Source organism: Vanessa cardui, chromosome 12 (genome assembly GCF_905220365.1).
Source record: "Vanessa cardui chromosome 12, ilVanCard2.1, whole genome shotgun sequence".
NCBI classification, from domain to species: Eukaryota; Metazoa; Arthropoda; class Insecta; order Lepidoptera; family Nymphalidae; genus Vanessa; species Vanessa cardui.
Genome location: NC_061134.1, coordinates 8566088 through 8586117, shown reverse-complemented (window position 1 = coordinate 8586117; position 20030 = coordinate 8566088). Strand labels below are relative to the sequence as shown.

The 20030-nt window shown below is 31.9% G+C and overlaps 2 protein-coding genes across 2 annotated transcripts; both read right to left on the bottom strand.

Annotated features, from left to right (window-relative positions):
* Nucleotides 1–4753: 4753 nt before the first annotated feature.
* LOC124534311 (sialin) lies at nucleotides 4754–17314 on the bottom strand. The gene is made up of 11 exons (XM_047110080.1): nucleotides 17021–17314; nucleotides 16401–16600; nucleotides 15806–15886; nucleotides 15373–15616; nucleotides 14709–14923; nucleotides 13517–13678; nucleotides 12760–12892; nucleotides 11373–11486; nucleotides 9245–9375; nucleotides 6812–6910; nucleotides 4754–5682 (listed from the first exon to the last, which is right to left on the bottom strand). Exons 1-11 carry the CDS (start codon nucleotides 17112–17114, stop codon nucleotides 5608–5610), a joined length of 1548 nt encoding a protein of 515 aa, XP_046966036.1. The 5' UTR covers nucleotides 17115–17314; the 3' UTR covers nucleotides 4754–5607.
* A 503-nt stretch (nucleotides 17315–17817) lies between these two features.
* LOC124534046 (transmembrane protein 19) lies at nucleotides 17818–19906 on the bottom strand. The gene is made up of 5 exons (XM_047109684.1): nucleotides 19443–19906; nucleotides 19109–19357; nucleotides 18860–19009; nucleotides 18454–18774; nucleotides 17818–18125 (listed from the first exon to the last, which is right to left on the bottom strand). Exons 1-5 carry the CDS (start codon nucleotides 19609–19611, stop codon nucleotides 17977–17979), a joined length of 1038 nt encoding a protein of 345 aa, XP_046965640.1. The 5' UTR covers nucleotides 19612–19906; the 3' UTR covers nucleotides 17818–17976.
* Between the last annotated feature and the right edge of the window lie 124 nt (nucleotides 19907–20030).

Below are 20030 nucleotides of genomic sequence, written 5' to 3'. Positions count from 1 at the left end.
TAATAAACTTCCCTTACTACAGCCTACTGACTCTAGTCTTCTATCTATTGCTGGTAAATGTAATATTGCCAAAGGTTTTTCATCAGTAATTAATTAAAAGTCACTGGCCTTAAAAATATGGCATTCAATAGGTGGACATAGCAAAATAATAAAGGTTCATTGTTTCATTAAGATAACTTACACTTACAATTTAATCAGAATTTATGTGGGATAAAAGTGACGCAGTCGTGTATGAGATATCATCCTCCTTCCCTTTTCCCAATTTTATTTGGGGTCGGCGCAGCATGTCTTCTCCTTCCATACTTCTCTGTCAGACGTCATCTCACAAGTAACATTCTTTCTATCTTATACATATCGTCTTTCACACAGTCCATCCATCGTTTTCTTGGTCGTCCTTTACCTCTAAATCCATCCACATTCATGCTCAAGCTCAATGATTAGCTCGTGTATGAGATAATTAAGTATATTTACTTTAGTTCCTAGATGTATCATTTCTTTATTTCTTTAAAAACAATGTGTTTTTGACCCTTTTCTAGTTCAACATAACAAGAACGTAAAAAAATATATTACGGCGCAATTACATGTCAAATGATAACATGTCAATAACTTTTAGATTTTGAGCAGGGAATAATTTGAATTCACAAGTAAAATAACATGTTTCAGATGAGCGTTACCAGCATTATTATTTTGTGTATGCTTATAAAATACAACAAAGTATTTACCGACAGATCAATAATAAACAATTTGTATACAAACGAAGCTATCACTGTTTCTTGACCGAACTATAACCGTTATTTTTTTGTGCAACAATATAATAGAACAATTGTTAAAGGACGCAACGGACGTGTAGATTGTAAGATGCTGTTAAATACAGTCGTAAACAGACGGATCGTTAAGCTTTGTTAGGAGCCTTTGGCGGCTCATAAACTTTTTCACAGCTAAAATTTCAACTTTAATTTTTGCAGTAAAATTTACGGGTTGAAAGCAAATCAACAAAAGGACAATTCGCCTCAAAATATTTGCCAACACGCGCTGATACCCGCCATATACATTGTTAACGGTGAAATGCAAGGGTTCGTCAATAACAACCTTTGTTAAGTTTAACTTATTAGTAAGTATTTTTACGACGTCACATAAAGGTTTGAAAGTATTGAAATTAAAGTTTAAAACGTTTCGCATAAAATAAAAATTTTATGTTGAGAAAATGTTATGCAATAAACGTTTATTTTGTACTGCCTACACTCTATCCTGCGGAGTGACTACGTCAATTACACCGTCATTATAATTAACAGCCGTCTGGTGCTGTGACTAATCTGTGCGTTTTGGTTCGCAATTTCGATTTACAAGAACTATTTTTTTATGTAATAACTACTTTTAACAGTGTATTTGAATTGACTTAATTATTGTACGTTCTGTATGAACATAAATTGGATAAACAGAAGAAATCACTATTGTGCTTGTAGATAATCTTAACTATTTGACTGAAATTAGAGTAAATCAGTGCACTACGAATGGCAACATTTTTTAATCTGAACAAGTAGATAGGCTAATGGGCGACCTGATGTGAAATGGTCTAAACCATAAGAATTGGCACTGTAAGAAATTTTTACCCTTCCTCATATCAACACCGAGACATGACTTGGCACAACCATTTTAAGTATGGTTGTTGGCAGCAGAATATTTGATGAGTGGGTGGTACTTACCCAGACGAATTTCCATAAACAAACTAAACTCAACTAATTTAATCAAAATATAGAAACATTTCTATTCATATATGTCGTCGTAACATTCTTAGTATTTATAAGTTATAATCTCTGCTATTGTAAACTATCTTCAAGGTGGATTACAAACTCTAGCCGAATCAATATAAATTATAGAAATATTTATATATTTTAATGCAGGTAAGTTGAATTACAATCTCACGAGAATTGCGAGCTAAGTTATGCTCTACCGGTATTTACTGTTACTGCGATACATGTATTTATTAGGTAACCGAAAATTATTATTTATTCAGATAACTATTCGTCTTCAAAATGTATATCACTCACTAAGATATCCTAGTTGGCTAATATGTTATGTGTAGAATGCATTTATTTCGACGAGTATCAACACCTCGAAAAGAAAGAAATCTGAACAAAGTGTCTTCCAACTGAGTAATTACAAATTCCTACCAAGACACTATTTTTTAGTCTATGAATGAATGGTTACAAAGGTAACTCACGAATTTTTTTAGGATAATTACCTGTATGAACAATTCTATAGATAATTTGTATTAATTTGCAATAATTGTCTAACTATAGGTATAACAATTCATATTTATACTTTTGACTTTAAATGTTTTTTTTTTTAATCAGATCTTTGACTGTAGCGATCTTTGATATTTCAATTGCAATATTATGCCTAAGAGCTATATAAGTTTTTAGTCTTGTGAGTTATTATTATTGTGACCGCAATAAAAATAATATTTTTGTACGCTTAGGTACTGCATCGTAAAACTTCAAGACAAACTAATTACGTATTGTATTTTTTAAGAAATTATTGACATTGTGTGTGAATAAAGAAATAATTTCATGGAACTTTAACTTCTATTTATCGCTGCCATCTAAGTTGGTATGCGGCACCTGCAGATTTCGCCGGAATCACTCAAACATAACAGCCTGTCATAATTTTAGGGTATACCTCGTTACTTTATGAATGTTTCATGCGAGAAAAAACGTTTACCCGGGGTTGAAAACAAATATTGGTATTATCGCGGTCGTTCACACTCTGTAATTACCTCTCACGGACGACGCGACGGCGATAGTGTAAAGATTGCGCTCGAAATTCGTTCAAACCCTTATTTGAAACACGCGATCTATAATTTTCTCAAAGCGAGGCGAGATGTTAGGACGCACAAAAAACTAACATGCCATTATAAACCTCAACTCGCGTCGTAACTGAATTTATAATCAGCGCAGGTGAAAATAAAATTACAATAATTCTGTAATATTTATATTTCAATGGATTCTACAAAAATACATTACTTATGAATAAACTTATTTTTGCTATACAGATACAAAATTTTACGATATTATTTACATTATTTTTTTAATAAATGTAATCACAGCAGCTTAATACAAAATGAAACTGTTATGCATACGGTACACAAAAACAAAGAGATTCGAAAAAAAAGGTCATATATGAAACAACAGTATTTAATCATATGATAATTAATCCGTGAACACAAATATGATTTTTGTGTTTGAAATTACATTCGTACAATCAAAAATGCAGATGCTGTGAAACAAAAACAATTCAACTATAACAAACGATATCATATGTGTATGAAATGTCAACACATATGTATACTGTCTTTATTGATTTCACTATAACATAATAAATATTTTATTCAATGGAATGATAGCATTCATATTTTATTGTCCTTTGGACCAAAGTGATAAAAATGATTCCTCAATTTCTCTCAACAGAATTAACTAAAGATATACTGCTAGAAAAATAATTGTAATTGAATATTTTTAATAATTACGACCTTTATAAACGTTGTTTAGCGGATGTTTAATTAAAAAATCACTTTCTATCATTATAATTAATAATAATATTTTAATATTGAAAAAGTGAATTTGCCTTAATTACTCAACTGATCATTATAAAATATTGCAAACACGTACTTAGAGGCGCAGTAAAGGACATAGGGTACTTAGCATCAGCCTATATCCACATCCGCTAAGCAGCATTTACAGCCTTATATGAGTTTGACTCATTTCATAATAAAGATATGTTTCATTTTACGATGTATCAAATTCAAAGACACTCAAATTTATAATCTTGCCTACTAGACATCTCATTGTTATTTTGTTTCTTAAATAAAAACAATTCAATCGATAAATGTTATATAAAGATTCAGTTATTAGGTATACAATGCAAAATTTTGATAAATGAAATATAAATGAATACGATTTGAGCAATACAAAGTAACGCTGTCATTCAGCTCTCGTAATAAAATTATTATTTTAAAAATTGCGCTACAATTAAATAATGTTATCTTTAGTTATGCTAACAGCTGTAAAACTGTGATCACAGACTTTATTTATAAATAATGAAATAAATGAAAAAAAAAAAAAAAAATTATTTTATCTAATAAAGTAATTATAAAAAAAAAGCATAAAAATAGTAGAGAAATATAAATCACACTGGTTTATAAGAAACTGATAGTTGAAACCTGCTAATCAAAAATGATTTTTTTTTTTTAAAATTAAACTATAATATTACTTAGGAATTTCATGCTAAATAAGATTAATTACGAATAAGTCCGAAACTCGGTACATTAACTTATTTAGTAAGCATAAGTGTTTATAATATGAACATAACAAAACAAAACCTCATTTAATTTTTACGATAAAATCAACAATCAACTAATAACAGTTTATTTATTGAAGGAAAATTTCACGTTTAAGACACCAATGTTACCAATACATAATTTTTAAGTGATATTATTCCAGCAAGCACACTCTCTAAGAACAAACTCGAAAGTCAACGTAGAACAAAATCGTTAAATGTCAGAATGAAGTGCGACAGACTATAAATAATTATAACATTTGAATGAAAAAAGAATAATCGTAATTCGATTTTCAAAATTTATACGAAATGAGTTCTTATATAATAGTCATAGCGTGTACTAAAAGAACTATGTTGCATTATCGATATTTAAAAATGTTGAGCGATTGCGGGTAGCTTGTTTGACGCGAGACATACTTATAATGTTCTATTTTATTTTATTAAATTAATAATAATTAATACTTTAAAAACATTGTATTGTATTATAAAATCCAAATCTTTGGCCGTTGACAGTTTGGCTGAAACAATGATCTAAAAGCACCTTAATGTCATATAAAATATAAATTTATTACAAATTTTCTATGACCGAATGGCTGTTCAATGTCAATATTCTCAATACATATACATATATCCGGAAGGTCCTTGGCGACGATATCATTCAAATAAACAAATCTTATATAATCATAGACAATAACATGTTGAGTGTCCATAGTGTTTTGTAGTTCTATAATTTTGCCCTGTTTTAAAATATATATATTTATATTAAGGATTAAATCATTTAAAGGCATACATTAAAAACATATTATTATCCTATATTTCAATAAAGTCAATTATCTATATTCAATTAGAACAGTAAAAAAAAACATCTTTTTCACATTAAAATACTCAAAAAGTATATTTGGTACGTTTTTAATTTTTTTAATGAATAGGATATGCCTAAATATTAAAAGATACCAAAAACACAACGTCCCAAATGACTGTTAGTTTAAGAGAAAATTTTAAATAACAAAAAATATTAAAAAACCATTTTAAATCGATAAGTCGTTATAGTTATAGCCAATTTTTAATCATGAACATCGCCGACCGGGCATTTGGATAACCTAGTATCTGCCAATAGTCAGTAAGCCTTTCAAGGTCACCGACGTGCGCGTTCGTGTCGCTGCGTCGGCGGTGACGTCACAGCGCGGCGTCGCCGGTGACGTTACAGCGCGGTGTCGGCGGTGACGTCACAGCGCGGTGTCGCCTGTGACGTCACAGCGCGGTGTCGCCGTACTACGACTCGGGGAACATGAGGCTCTCCACGGGCGCCGACACCGTCAAGTCGTCGTCGTCCGCCCGCGACCAGTCCTGAAACGATTCGTTGTGTCAGTTCGTTCGAAAATCGAAACTAACTTGTAATAAACTAATAACTAGTTTGCACCGCTTAAAAAGGAACTCGTTGCCAGTATATATACTTATAAGCTATACTATAAGCTGAGTCGAGATGGCCCACTGGCAAGCACCGCTGATTCATGTGCTTAATTTGTCTTTATAATTCATCTCGTGCTCAGCGGTGAAGGAAAAAATCGTGAGGAAACCTGCATGTGTCTAATTTCATCGAAATTCTGCCACACGTGTATTCCACCAACTTGCATTGGAACATCGTGGTGGAACATGTTCCAAACCTCCTCAAAGGGAGAGGAGGCCTTTAGCCCAGTAGTTTACAGGCTGTTGTTGTTGTTGTTGTTGTTGAGTGCCTCATGCGGCATGGTCAGCATGGTGAATGCGACTAGTGCAGGCAAATCTTGCTGACTTTACTGGTCGACTTTGCGTTTGGACTCCACTTCTCACCATTAGGTGGATTGGAGTCATATGCTTACCCGGATTTTATAAAAAATTATCTGCTGCTGCACCGATTTATTATATAGTACGACACAACTTAGATGTCGCATCGGCAAAATTCGTAAAACCGATCACATCCGAATTAAGTACGCTATCCCATATTATCAACATTTATTTCTCACGCGAATATGATATTTGGACAAACGTTATAACTTGTAATATCATATGACCTAATATATTCGTCAATTTGACGCGTCGATTTACATGCACTTGCTTTCACTGACGCGTAAATCTATAGCGACGAATAGCGTCGAATGGCGCGATAGGGAGCTATTTCTATTGGTTGTGTAAATCGGCAGAAATCGGTTTTATTTTTACTCCATTGCATTTTCCGATGCTACATCTAATTTGTGTCTTACTATACTTGAATATGCTTAGACAGATGAATTTCATGATTAAGACGCCAAGTGCTCAGTTTTACAAAGCCCATATATCGACATGGTATATCAACTTATATAATACACCTGCCACGCCCATTCAAACCAACTGGAGACTCACACACCCCAGGAAGAGATCAACAACACGTGCAAAAGATTTATTATTGTCTTAGTTATTAATAATAGTTAGAAAATCGTAATAGAATAAAGTAATATACCTGTTCCTCCGTGCTGGCGAAGAAAAGGTAGAAAAGATTGGCTCCGAGATCTATCGCAGCCGCTAAGTAGAATACTTCCCGCCATTGTCCAAGTGTTTGCTAGAATAAAATCAAAATAATTAATTTATCGTAACATTAAAAATGTATAACTTAATATTGAAAAATGTAGAGCTCAGATGGCCCAGTGGTTAAAAAGCGTGCATCTTAACCGATGATTTCGGGTCCAAGCACCACTATATATATATATATATATATATGTGCTTAATTTGTGTTTATAATTCATCTCGTGCTCGGCGGTGAAGGAAAACATCGTGAGGAAACCTGCATGTGTCTAAGTTCATCGAAATTCTGCCACATGTGCATTCCACCAACCTGCATTGGAACAGCTTCGTGGAATATGTTCCAAACCCTTTTTTTAATGGAAGAGGAGGTCTTAGCCCAGCAGTGGCTAATTTAGAGGCTGTTACTACTTTTTTACTTTATATTGAAAAATATAACGTAGTAGCAACAATTAAATAGGCCCGTATACCACACACAACATTATGTATTTTATATATTTAAGTTTACGTTTAGTCTAAATACTATAAAAATTTTAACAAAAAGAAAAACCGACTTCAAACAAAACACTATTTTAAAACAAATGAATATGCACGAAAAAGTAATAAAAATAATTGCGTATTCAACATATTTTTTAGAGTCTTCCTAAGTTAAATGAAATGAAAAATATTAGACTACTTAAAAGTCGATTAACGATTATATCATGTAGTTATAATTATTGATATATTTGGAGCCGGTGTCAGCCACGGTGCCCTTGCCCCAACAATCAAAAGAAAGAAGCGATACGAGCCCCTTGATTGATCCAGTATATTATTGTGTAAAAGATAATTTGTAAAAAACATATTTGTTAAAGTATTCTCGTATTGTTTTTTGATAGATATACTGTAGGGTTTTATTGGCTGACACCGACTCCAAATATAACAATAATTATAACTACATGATATAATCGTTAATCGACTTTTAAGTAGTCTAATATTTTTCATTTCATTTAACTTAAGAAGACTCTAAAAAATATGTTGAATACGCAATTATTTTTATTACTTTTTCGTGCATATTCATTTGTTTTAAAATAGTGTTTTGTTTGAAGTCGGTTTTTCTTTTTGTTAAAATTTTTATTTATTTTTTGATTTTAAGTGAAGCTGATGTTGACTAACTATTTTTTTTTAATATGGATAGATTAAGCGCTCGTTTATATGAGTCAGAAACTACTTCGAGGACAATTTCAAAGGAAACTTGCGAATAAAGCAAAAATAGACTTTCGAAAATGCGGATTTGATACGTCACGCGGCGTAAACTACAAGGATCCCTCGAAAGAGCTGTAATCGAACTCAGCAAAAAAACTTTGAAAAAGACCAACTACATTTCGTACATCATATGACATCACATCACATACACAACATTTGATTAAAGATAGTAAGAAATTCTGCCCCATATCGCACCCTAACTGCGAGCCGTATAGGAGTTCCATCACTACATAGTATAAAACAAAGTCGCTTTCTCTGTCCCTATATCTTTAAATCTACGCAACGGATTATGATGCGGTTTTTTTTTAAAAGATAATGTGATTCAAGGGGAAGGTTTGTGTATATAATACATGAACAATATAGTAAAGAAACACAGATAATTTTAGAAGTTTGCGATGTGATGTCGTAAATAAACAAATTCTGTAGTATATTTAGTATCAGTATTGCACCCGTGCGAAGCCGGGGTGGGTAGCTAGTTGATTATAATATTCGACTATGATAATTACATAAACATAACCACATTACGGAAGGTGACTCAAATATCCAAATAACCTATAAATAAAAGATTCGACTGAGTATCGCTAACGTGCTCCTCAGAATTGTTCCGTTCCCTTCCGTTCCGCTACTTTGTCATGGATCCTGTGCTCAGAACCTTACCAAACTTTCACCAAATTACCCTTGAAGTATATATTTTATAATAAAAAAAGAATTATCAAAATTGGTTAACGTGATTTTCAGTTATTCACCTATTTGTCGCGCATATACAGACGAATTGATACAGACGAATTGATAACCTCCTCCTTTTGGAAGTCGGTTGAAAAGAACCACTAAGGACTAAGAGAGCCATTTAAATATTTTATTTTGTATAAATTTGAGATAAGAACCCGAGTAGATGTAAGGATTAATAAACGTAAGAAATCATCATATATTTAAATCTGTCAGTTTTGCATTTTATTGAATTATAATAAGAATATATTTCAATGAACTATTACTTCCTCCTCAAAATATTTGTCTATGGAAGACAAAAATGGCTACAGGATCAATACTGATATATGTTTTCTTAGGAATTATCATATTTGTTTTTTTGTATCGGGCAACATCGTTAATACAAAATAAAAATAAAAATGGTAACCTGCGTATCGCTTATGATGAGTCCGATGACGTAGGGCGCCATGAAGCCGCAGATGTTGCTGGCTGCGTTAGTGATGCCGTACATCGTGCCCGCAAACTGCGGCGACAGATCGATGTGGTTCATTTGGTTACCTGGACAATAATACATTCAAAATCAAAATCAACTTCATTCAAGTAAGCCTTTACAAACACTTTTGAAGCTACATTTAACAACTGTATTAAGTTAAGCTTAATAAAAAAATAATATAATAAATAAGCAGTAAATAGATAAATCTTTCTTGGGGCAAGGTATCCGTTTCTATAATAAAATTTTGCAGACATTTTTAACTTTGCCGTTTCGTAAATTCAAATCGTTTATAAAAAATACATTGCTTTTTTATCGTCTATATAATCTTGTATTGAAACCATTACTTTCTTTACCGATGTATTTTTTACAAATGATTTAAGTATATGAAACGGCAAAGTTAAAAATATCTGTGGAATTTAATCGGTTGTACATCTGTTTATTTATTCCATTTAGTAAGAACAAGAAGTAACTCTTCCTATAGACAATGATACTGAATGTTAAGCCATTCACCACTGTCGGATATGCGATATAAGATCCCTTGTGCTATAAACGTCGTACAAGACAAAGAATTTTATTGAACGCTAAACCTAATCATACATAGATTTAGATAGACAAATTTACTAGCGTTTATTAATAACATGATATAATCCTTATTTAAGCGTTTACCATATAGAGTAAAACTATAAAAATAAAACTAAACATGCTTTCTCATGAGAGCATAATAATTAAAGGCATGTAATCAGGACTTATCACAAATCTCGAGGAGACTTTAGTGTAGTGGTAGTCAGCTAATTTGCATTCTTATCCGATACATTACCAACATATTTGCATTGTGACGTCACAAACCGTTATAGCGATGAGAGCGTTTGTTCATTTTGGTTATACAGGGTTATTGGTAACGCGACGTGTATCCGTTAGGTGATAGGGGTGACTATTATTCCAAATCAATCGAAATAAAATCACCAGAAAGGACGCTGGTGGACATTCGTATTCGAACATGAACAAATTCGTACTAAAGTCGCTCTTTAAAATTCTCAGAAAATTAACTAAAAATAAATACCAATGAAAGAGAACTTACTTTCTTATTAAACTGACATACTTAATACAAATTTAAAATAAAATTTAGAATCAGAAACAGTACAATAGCTAAGTTATAAATATGACATTTTGTAAAATAGCCCAAATAAAGTATTAATAAGCGATTCCGAGAAGCTCTCTATAACAGAGCACAGCAAACAAAAGTGCATAATGCAGGATTCTATCCTTACTATTAAATGGTTCACTTTTGGATTATGCATACAACTAAACAACAACAACAGCCTGTAAATTCCCACTGCTGGGCTAAAGACCTCCTTTCCCTTTGAGGAGAAGGTTTGGAATATATTCCACCACGCTGTTCCAATGCGGGTTGGTGGAATACACATGTGGCAGAATTTCTATGAAATTTGTCACATGCAGGTTGCCTCACGATGTTTTCCTTCACCGCTGAGCACGAGATGAATTACAAACACAAATTAAGCACATGAATCACCGGCGCTTGCCTGGGTTTGAACCCGCAATCATCGGTTAAGATGCACGCGTTCTAACCACTGGGCCATCTCGACTCCTTATGCATATGGGGGTTAGAATTATAGCAAATAGACAGCTTTATCACCTCCTAACGGATATACGTCGAGTTACCAATAGCGCTGTATAGTACGACACAAATTAGATGTAGCATCGGAAAATGCAATGGAATGAAAATAAAACCGATTATTGTCGATTTACACAACCAATAGAAATAGCTCCCTATCGCGCCATTCGACGCTATTCGTCGCTATAGAATCACGCGTCAGAAAAAGCAAGTTCATGGAAATCGACGCGTCAAATTGACGAATATATTAGGTCATATGATATTACAAGTTATTACATTTGTACAAAGACCATATTCGCATGAGAAATAAATATTGATAATTTGGGATAGCGTACTCAATTCGGATGTGATCGGTTTTACGAATTTTGCCGATGCGACATCTAAGTTGTGTCGTACTATATATGTGTGTGTATATAATGTAAGAGTCACCGGCGTATGTGGCGCCGCCGAAGGCCGACGTGACGCTGAGCAGCACCATGACGGCCACGCGGTCGCAGCCCGCGCCCGCGATTCCCAGCAGCCCCAGCGCCGGCACGAACGACGCTGCACCACACCTTACATTACGATCACCTTCCCACGACGGGTTAACCCTTAAGTACCGACGTGCGGTCCCACAGGCCCCGACAGAACGAATTGCTAGTTTACCCCTTTCCCTGCACAATATCGAATCAGTGGCGTAGCTATCGTAGGGCCAGGTGCAGTGCACCAGGGCCCCGGGGTTCAGGGGTCCTCTAAACTAAACCATAAGCTTCTGAAGCTAGAAAATCATAACCCTGCGCACAAGATTTCTTATTTGGTATCTATAATTTTAAAAGGTAATTATTAGTTAAAGAGGGGGTGAGGGCCCAATTCTTTTTCTATGCACCGGGGCCCTTCCTCACCTAGCTACGCCACTGTATCGAATCCAGGCAAATCATACTGGATTGTATATTAAGTGCATTATAACATTGTTTAGTTATTATGATAAGTCGATGGTGTATCTTAATAATAAATAAAAATATATATATATATACACAAATTAAGCACAAGCAATTGTCATATTTGCCGCTCGATTGATGGATACACTTGCCGAAATTCACTTAGTGTAATGTGTCCTGGGAATGACGTCATATCGCACAAACGGAATCTACCGCGCACGTAAGAAATACTCGGTATGCTTGAACGTGTCCGAAAAGCATGTGCGCGATTCGGTTCAACCAATCAAGTATTCGCTACGTGCGCGAAGGATCCGCCCTCAGAAGATAAAACCAACCCACATATCACAAAATACACTTACAGTGTATACGTACACAAAACAGGTATAGGAGTGAAATTATCTAGCACACTTTGGTTAGCAATTGATTATGCTAATTAAAATAAAAAGTAAATGAGAAAATCATAAATGTTAAAAGTTTTAAAAAATACATGTGTTATAGGAAAAAACATTTGCTGAGAAATCGGAAATGACTGGACATTCATAGCGAATCCCATTTCTTTAAATTAGAAATATACACATTAAGACAACAATTTCAATTTAATGTAATGCAGGTTAAGAGTTCGCAACTCTTTATTGGTCCACCTGATATGTACTATATGACCATTCATATCACCACAGTCCACAGATAATGGTACAGTATGAAACATTAAACAACCCTTGTGTCACCGATGCACCAAAAACTTTGAAATTTAAGATGTTATGTATCTTTAAACTGAACACAAAAACATTAAGTATTTCTGTTTTGACATAGACTGTGTTACTGGTTGTTTCATCGAGAAAATGTCCTCAAAAATCAAGTAGATCATATGAAGAATTATTAATAATAACACATCACATTACCGACGGTGTTCCAGAGTTTCATACTGTTGAGCCTTGATATCCATCCCTTTACGAGGAGCCAGTCCGCGAATATACTGATCAAGATGCCCGCCACCCACGCTGTCAGATACGGCAATGCAGACAGCCTTGCATTCTGGTGCACAGATTAAACAAAATTACACTAATTGAACTATCATATTCATCCATTAAATAAGATAAATACTTTTTTTTTAATTACAATACAAGATTTAGATCTTATTTATAGGGTATACAACTTGCTTCCATATGGATGTTGCTACTTTTATAAAGTTTTATATTTGAAATTATATAAATCGGAATACTCTTATCATGTATGGCTGGCACATTATGGACGGTCATATAACAAATTAACTTAGTACTTATAGTCTATCTATCGTTGATTGTACAATTTATATATCTTATATATGTAAGATTTTTAAGTCGTACCAAACTAAATATAAATTTTACTAATTGTTCTTGATCGTCGAGCGTACACAATTGGATGTTTATTGAAGATTAAAGAATATATCCCGATATATATCATAAAGTCCCGTCAAAATCGGTCCAGTCGTTCCAGAGAGTAGCCGGAACAAACAGTCAGATAGACAGACACACAAAAATTTTAAAAAATATTATTTTGGTATATGTACCGTGTGTAAATGCATACGCATTGAATAAAAAGGGCTATTTTAACATTACAAAAAGACACTCCAATTTTATTATATGTATAGATGAAATTATTATATTATATGTAACTTACGGATACGATATCAAAGTGTAGAATATTGTTCATGTAAGTGGGTAGTTCTGTGAGTTGCGTGTAGAATAGCCAAGACTGACCGCACTGCGCGATGAGTATGGCCCACAGCGGCAGGCAAGTGAGGAACTTACACCACGGTATTGACAATCCCTGTTCTTCTTCCTGCAAGTAACATTATTTAAAAAAAAAAAGAAGAAAAAAGAAGGTCGAGTGCAAAAAGGTTATATATACAAAACAAAAACGTAAAATAAAAATGACTTTCTTCTATGATTGATAAGTTACTAGTAAGTATTAATTTATATTGTATTTTTATAATTAATTAATAACTTTTGTCCGTTCCTTATCTTAAATGTCAATAGTCAATCGTGAATTTAAATAAATTCAGACAATAGATTTTCATAAATATGACAATTACGGCGCCAATATCCATGGCCACACTTACCTTAAGGTGATTCTTGGCTAGCCAATCAATCCATGTTAGAAAAGAATATGGTAACAGAAAGTTATTTAATTAAAATATGTCTATTAAGATCATACTTTAAAAGAAATTAGGTATTAATAGTTATATCTAAATAATATTAATAAATTAATAAAAATAAAAAAAAACTAGATTAAACTCTTTAGACTACTTTTTGGTTTACTACGTGGCATACTCGCACCAGTGCATAGGCAAGTGATACTATGCCAAAAAAGGAAACAATAAAATGATCAATACACATGACCATATGCGTCCTAAAACTTCTATGCAAAAAAAAACATTCGTCGAATAACATCAAGTATTTATGAATTAATAACGTGAATCATATCGTCCCACTTTAATGATAATACAAAACAATACTGTATCATATTACCTACGTAACAGTGCATTGTGGTGGAGCGAATAAATTAACTATAATATATAGTTATATATATATTTATTTATAATTTATGGTATGATATATGATAATTTTGGTCCATTTAATATATAATCATGAATTATAAACATCATCATACAAATAAAACTTTATTTTAATAATAATGTTGTCCTATTTACCGATTACAGTAATCTAACAAGACAAGTGCTGGCCAAGATACAATTATGAGGATATTATTATCTCACCATCACAGTAAATTATATACTTCTAATATTTAAATAAATAAAATTATTAAGTACAAAAATTCTAACAATTTTATATTTGTAAATAAGATTTACCTGTGCTCCTATGGACTGTGTTATAAATTCAACTTCCTTAGGGCATATCCTGGGATGTTTCTGCGGAGTATCATATACCAAAAACATCCACGCAATAAACCACAAGACTCCAAGGCCACCAAATAAGTAGAAGCAAAGCGGCCATCCACCTGCATAGTCAAGAGTGCATAACCACCCAGATATAGGTAACGAAATAACAGTGCCTATGTTGGATCCTGAAAACAAAGTACCAAAACGTTTTTAATGTCAATAAACTAAATATTATTATCAGTTAAATACCAATAAATTGTGATGCTGTTTTATTAAGACTTATTTGATAAATTTTGATAATATTTATTTAGAAACAACATATTTGAATTGTTTTGTTTGTTATAAAATTATGAACCGATAACTTTTTTACTAAAGGTGCTTGTAATAACTCTTATGTTAATAACTTATGTTTTAATAATGTTAATCATTTATAAAAATGAAGATAATACAAATAAATATGTAAAAATAATATATCACATAACTATAATTTAATAATTAATATAATATCATAACTATATGAGTACTTCAACAATAAATATCAACATCAAATGTGCTTATCAAAATTATAATAATTGTAATGACATTTTATAATTTCATTGAATAACAAATTGAATAACAATAATTGTTTACTGACCAGCGTACACATATGCAGCAAATTTAGATCTCTCCGTAGGTGGGATCCATCTCGCCAACATTGCATGCATAGCCGGATATGTTACTCCTTCTCCTAATCCCTCTAGCACCCGTACAACAATGAAAAACTTAAAATCTACAAAAGCCGCTATTGGACTTAATATTGTAAAAATTGCTGTTAACAATACTCCAACTCCATATACAAGTTTGCCACCAAATAATTCAGCTATTCTTCCTCCAGGGATCTATGATGTAAATATAAAAAATATATTTAACAATGTTTATCGTTGAGCTATGTCACTGAGTGATAGGAAGATGATCTCAAGGTTTCTTTGTCTTTTATTACGATCACAACTTATTTTTTTATCTGACTGAAAACGATTTCCTGAACAACAAAAAACAAGTATCACAAAAAAATATCAGTCTGTATTTACCTGCGTTAAAACATATCCGTAAAAGAAAGATCCTAATATAATGCTTTGTTGTTCTGCTGTCCAGTTAAAGTCACCAGGTCTCTGAAAGTTACGAGTTTAGGCTTGTAATGCATCTATATGTATAAATAGATGTCTTTTTTGTAAGTATCCATCAGGCAAAAACTGAGTTTTTTTGACATGAAATCTATACAATGGTATAGACATTCCATGTATTTATAAAAAATAATTCAAAATTTACAAAGCCACAGCAATGTGTGGGTAGATCTATTAGTGTTATTTATAATATTAATCACAAATAGAATACACTTTTAAAGACATTATAGTTCATTTTCATGGGAATTATTAACATGATGCCCTTAAACATGTACAAATTTTAATTAAAAATAGTTACCATTTTTGCATTATTGTAACAGAGTTTATACTCTTATTGTTATAAAAAAAAAATTACAATAATAAAATTAATGTTATGTGCAAAGGCAGTGTAATGCTTAAGGGAAGCAATCTCTTCAAAGCAACCTTCAAGTAAAACAGTAAAGAGATTGACAGGTGAATCAGGCTAAATCAAATAGTTTAATCATACATTTAACATACTTACTGGTGGAATAGAGCTATTACTGGGTGGAGATGATGGACATACATCCAAAGAGTCATTGGATGGTAAGGGAGTAGTTGAGTTGATCATAGCTACTATGGCAACGGACAGGTTAACCCGCATCGCATATACATTGGCAAAGCCGAGAAAGCCCATTATACCTAACACTGTTCGACTTTTTATCCATCCTGTTGTTTCTTCAACTGTATAAAAAATATAAATATTAATATTATTTCTTATGATTTTGATAATTATTAGAGCTTAAATTTATAATGTAAAATGTTATGAGAATGCTTTGAACCATGACCATGAGAATTGAATACTCTTGAGGCTATGGTTCCATTCTTCTTATAAATTCTGCATACATCTGAATAAAATTTCTTAAATGATAATATTTTTTGGTTTCAAAAGTCTATTTTATTGCTCAGTAAACTCATGAAATATAAGGGACATTAAAAGTAAACTATAATTACTTGTTTTTAACATTCATTAATGAAAGTATGTCATTCTCAGTGTCTTGAATAATAATTATGCATATAATAATATCTTTTTATGTTATGTTCTAAGGAGATGGACTGTGATTACAGAAGAACCAATAAGCACCTTATTATAGTTATATTTACCTGGTTCTGTTTCAACTAGATTCCTGTGACTACTCGTGACATCATTTTCTATATCAGCATTTATCATTGAACTCTCTTCGACTGGTGATGGCATGATTAAATCACCATTCCCCGATTTTAAAACAATAATATCACTAATAGTTACTTAACTAACTCTATACATTTAAACTTACTTCTACTATTCAGTAAAAGATCATACGGGTGACTCATAAATGGGATTTTAGCGGAATATGTATTATGTACATAAACAAAGAAAACATAAATTTCCAAATGTCAAATAATTCACAACAGTACATAAGTTGCAAATATCAATGTCAATGTCATGTCAAATTTCGTATGCTGTCAAATTACAGATATTAACAAAATATACACTTTAGTTTCGAAAATCTCGTTAATAATTTACATTATTATAAATTTGGACATGTCATTTTAATTAACATTATTAATAAAATAATTAGTCTTAGTTGAAATAAATAAAGGTCATACATGCTTGGTACGTATTAATCTGTGTTAATATATTATAAGTTTATTAATACGTAATGTACGTATTATCAATACGAATTAACCAACGTCGATTTGCCCTTTTAACCATTAGATATCTATTATCTTGTTAATTAACCTTGATTTATTACAAAATACTACACTTTATGCAACTGTAAGAGCAATAATATAAAAAAGAAACGTTAAATTTAATATAACTAATTAAATAGTAATTTTAAATATTTTTACTTCTTGTTCTCTGATAAGAATGAATTATTTAAAAAAAAAAACATGTTTTATAATTATATAGATATATATTATTTATTATATTATAAGTACTTGGAACTTTTAAACAAGTTTTGTGATAAAGATAAAAGAATTTCAATAACTTTGAAAGTCATAGGTACATTTCATTTTGTATAAGAAAATATTCAACATTTCAATTAAGTAAATATAAAGTTTACAGCTGATAAAAACTATAAGTATTTAACTATAGTTGGCATCAATAGACCTATTATTATTGTTGACAATAAATTTACACTGTGATTGTCCAGTATGTTTCTTCCACTTATATGTTTTACTGTTAAACTTGAGTGTGAAACAATTTTACCATCATTATCTATACCTGTAATCATAAATGTTATATTATTAAAACACATTGATAAATTGTGAGCAACATTTAAGACCTTGGGACTTGCTACACAAAGACAAGACCAAAGATTAATAATTATGTTTAGTTTTGTTAAGTTGATTAACAAGAATTTTCGTAAATGTTAGATTCAAATTCAAGTCTCTTATGGGCCTATGGTATAAATAATTAGGTCACCTAATTAAAGGCCTATTAATTTTGTAGCAGTCAATTTTTTGACACCATATATTTTTGGCATCAATATAGTAGTTTAAAAACAATCTTTTAGATAGTGTAGTGTGTGCCATAATAAAATATTATTTACCAGAATATTGTAGAGTTGCCCCCAGAATAGAATCTATTAAGCTACCTAGAAAACCTGCCAAGCCACCATATAAAATAATTGGCCATTGTGGAGGTGCATACATCAATAAATCTCTGTCTGCGAAGTACAACATAGTTAAATAGTGAGATAACCCAATCACAAGCCCTCCTACAGTACTAATGATTGTTCCAATGAGAGTTACTCCTCCATTAGTGCCTTTAGGCACTTTCTTCCAAGTTGTAATTAAAACTGGATCAGATATACTCAAAACTGTTCCCAATTCTGAAGCCCAAGTATCACCATTGCAACAGGCAAATGCACCTAAAACATAATAGTTTATTTTTATTTGATTTGTTTCATATGATTTTTATATAGGTATGTTGGTATTGTTTACGCTAAAATTTACCAAGTACGCCAATACTGAGCCAAGAAGCCCTGTAGTCATTTACAAAATCAATTGGTCTTTCAGATGCACCAACATCTAACAAATAAAGAAGTCCAAGTTGGGTAGCCATGCCACCATTGCATAATACTTGTATCCAATTTCTTTGACCCCCTGGGAGAGAAAAATAAACACTATGTTAAATGTATTCTATTCTCTCCACTCTATTAATGTTTAACACTTAATAATGTAATTAAACAAACTCATTACTACCTTCTTTAAAATCTTCTTCAAACTTTCGTTTTATATGAGGTCTGAAATGTGTTACCTTTGATGATGATATGAAAAACATCAGCAAGTCTGCCAAAAAACAATAATTGGCTAAAATCAATACAAATGCTACTACTAATCCCAAAAGAGCTCCACTCATATTCAAACTTTTCTTTCTATAGCCTGATACTGCTATAGGAATAGGTATCAAGCAAGAAGCTAGCCATCTTGCTGGTGATATGACTATGGGTTCTGAAATAAAAGTGAATTGTACCAATTAAAAAAATATTAATATTATTTACCAATATATTACTAATACTTCTTGAATAAAACTTGCCATCAAGTCCCTGAGTATTTAGTATTAATTTTGAATAAAGTAGATTTATAATCCACATTGACATTGATAATGGTATAGCAAGGGTGATAAAAAGAACGGTTAAGATATGATTATTTTTTAAAACCATCTTCTCTTTCATGACTGATTTTTCCTCAGTTTGGTCAGACATATTGTCAATTTGCACTTGTTTTCCAAAAATAAATAATATCAATTAATCCGTAATACGTGAACCAAAGTTGCCGCAGTTGCAATGCTTATGCTAGACATCACAGTTATTTTGTATCGTGACACGGTAACGCCGTAACTGTAAATATTTCGAAATCCAAAATGCAAACATAAAATTTATTTCATTTTTTTAATTACTTAAAATGAAGATCCTACTGTATATTTTTATTTAATGAATAGTTAGCGTTGGTGACATAAAATAAATAAAATAATTAAAAACACTAAAAATTTATTATCAAGTTTTAAATTAATTGACAACTAATCCTAAGATTAAGCATTGACAACTAACAGCTGAGCTGTTTTATAAGTTATTGATAAATATTAAGCCTACACTACACATTAAGCCAATGCACTAGGTCACAA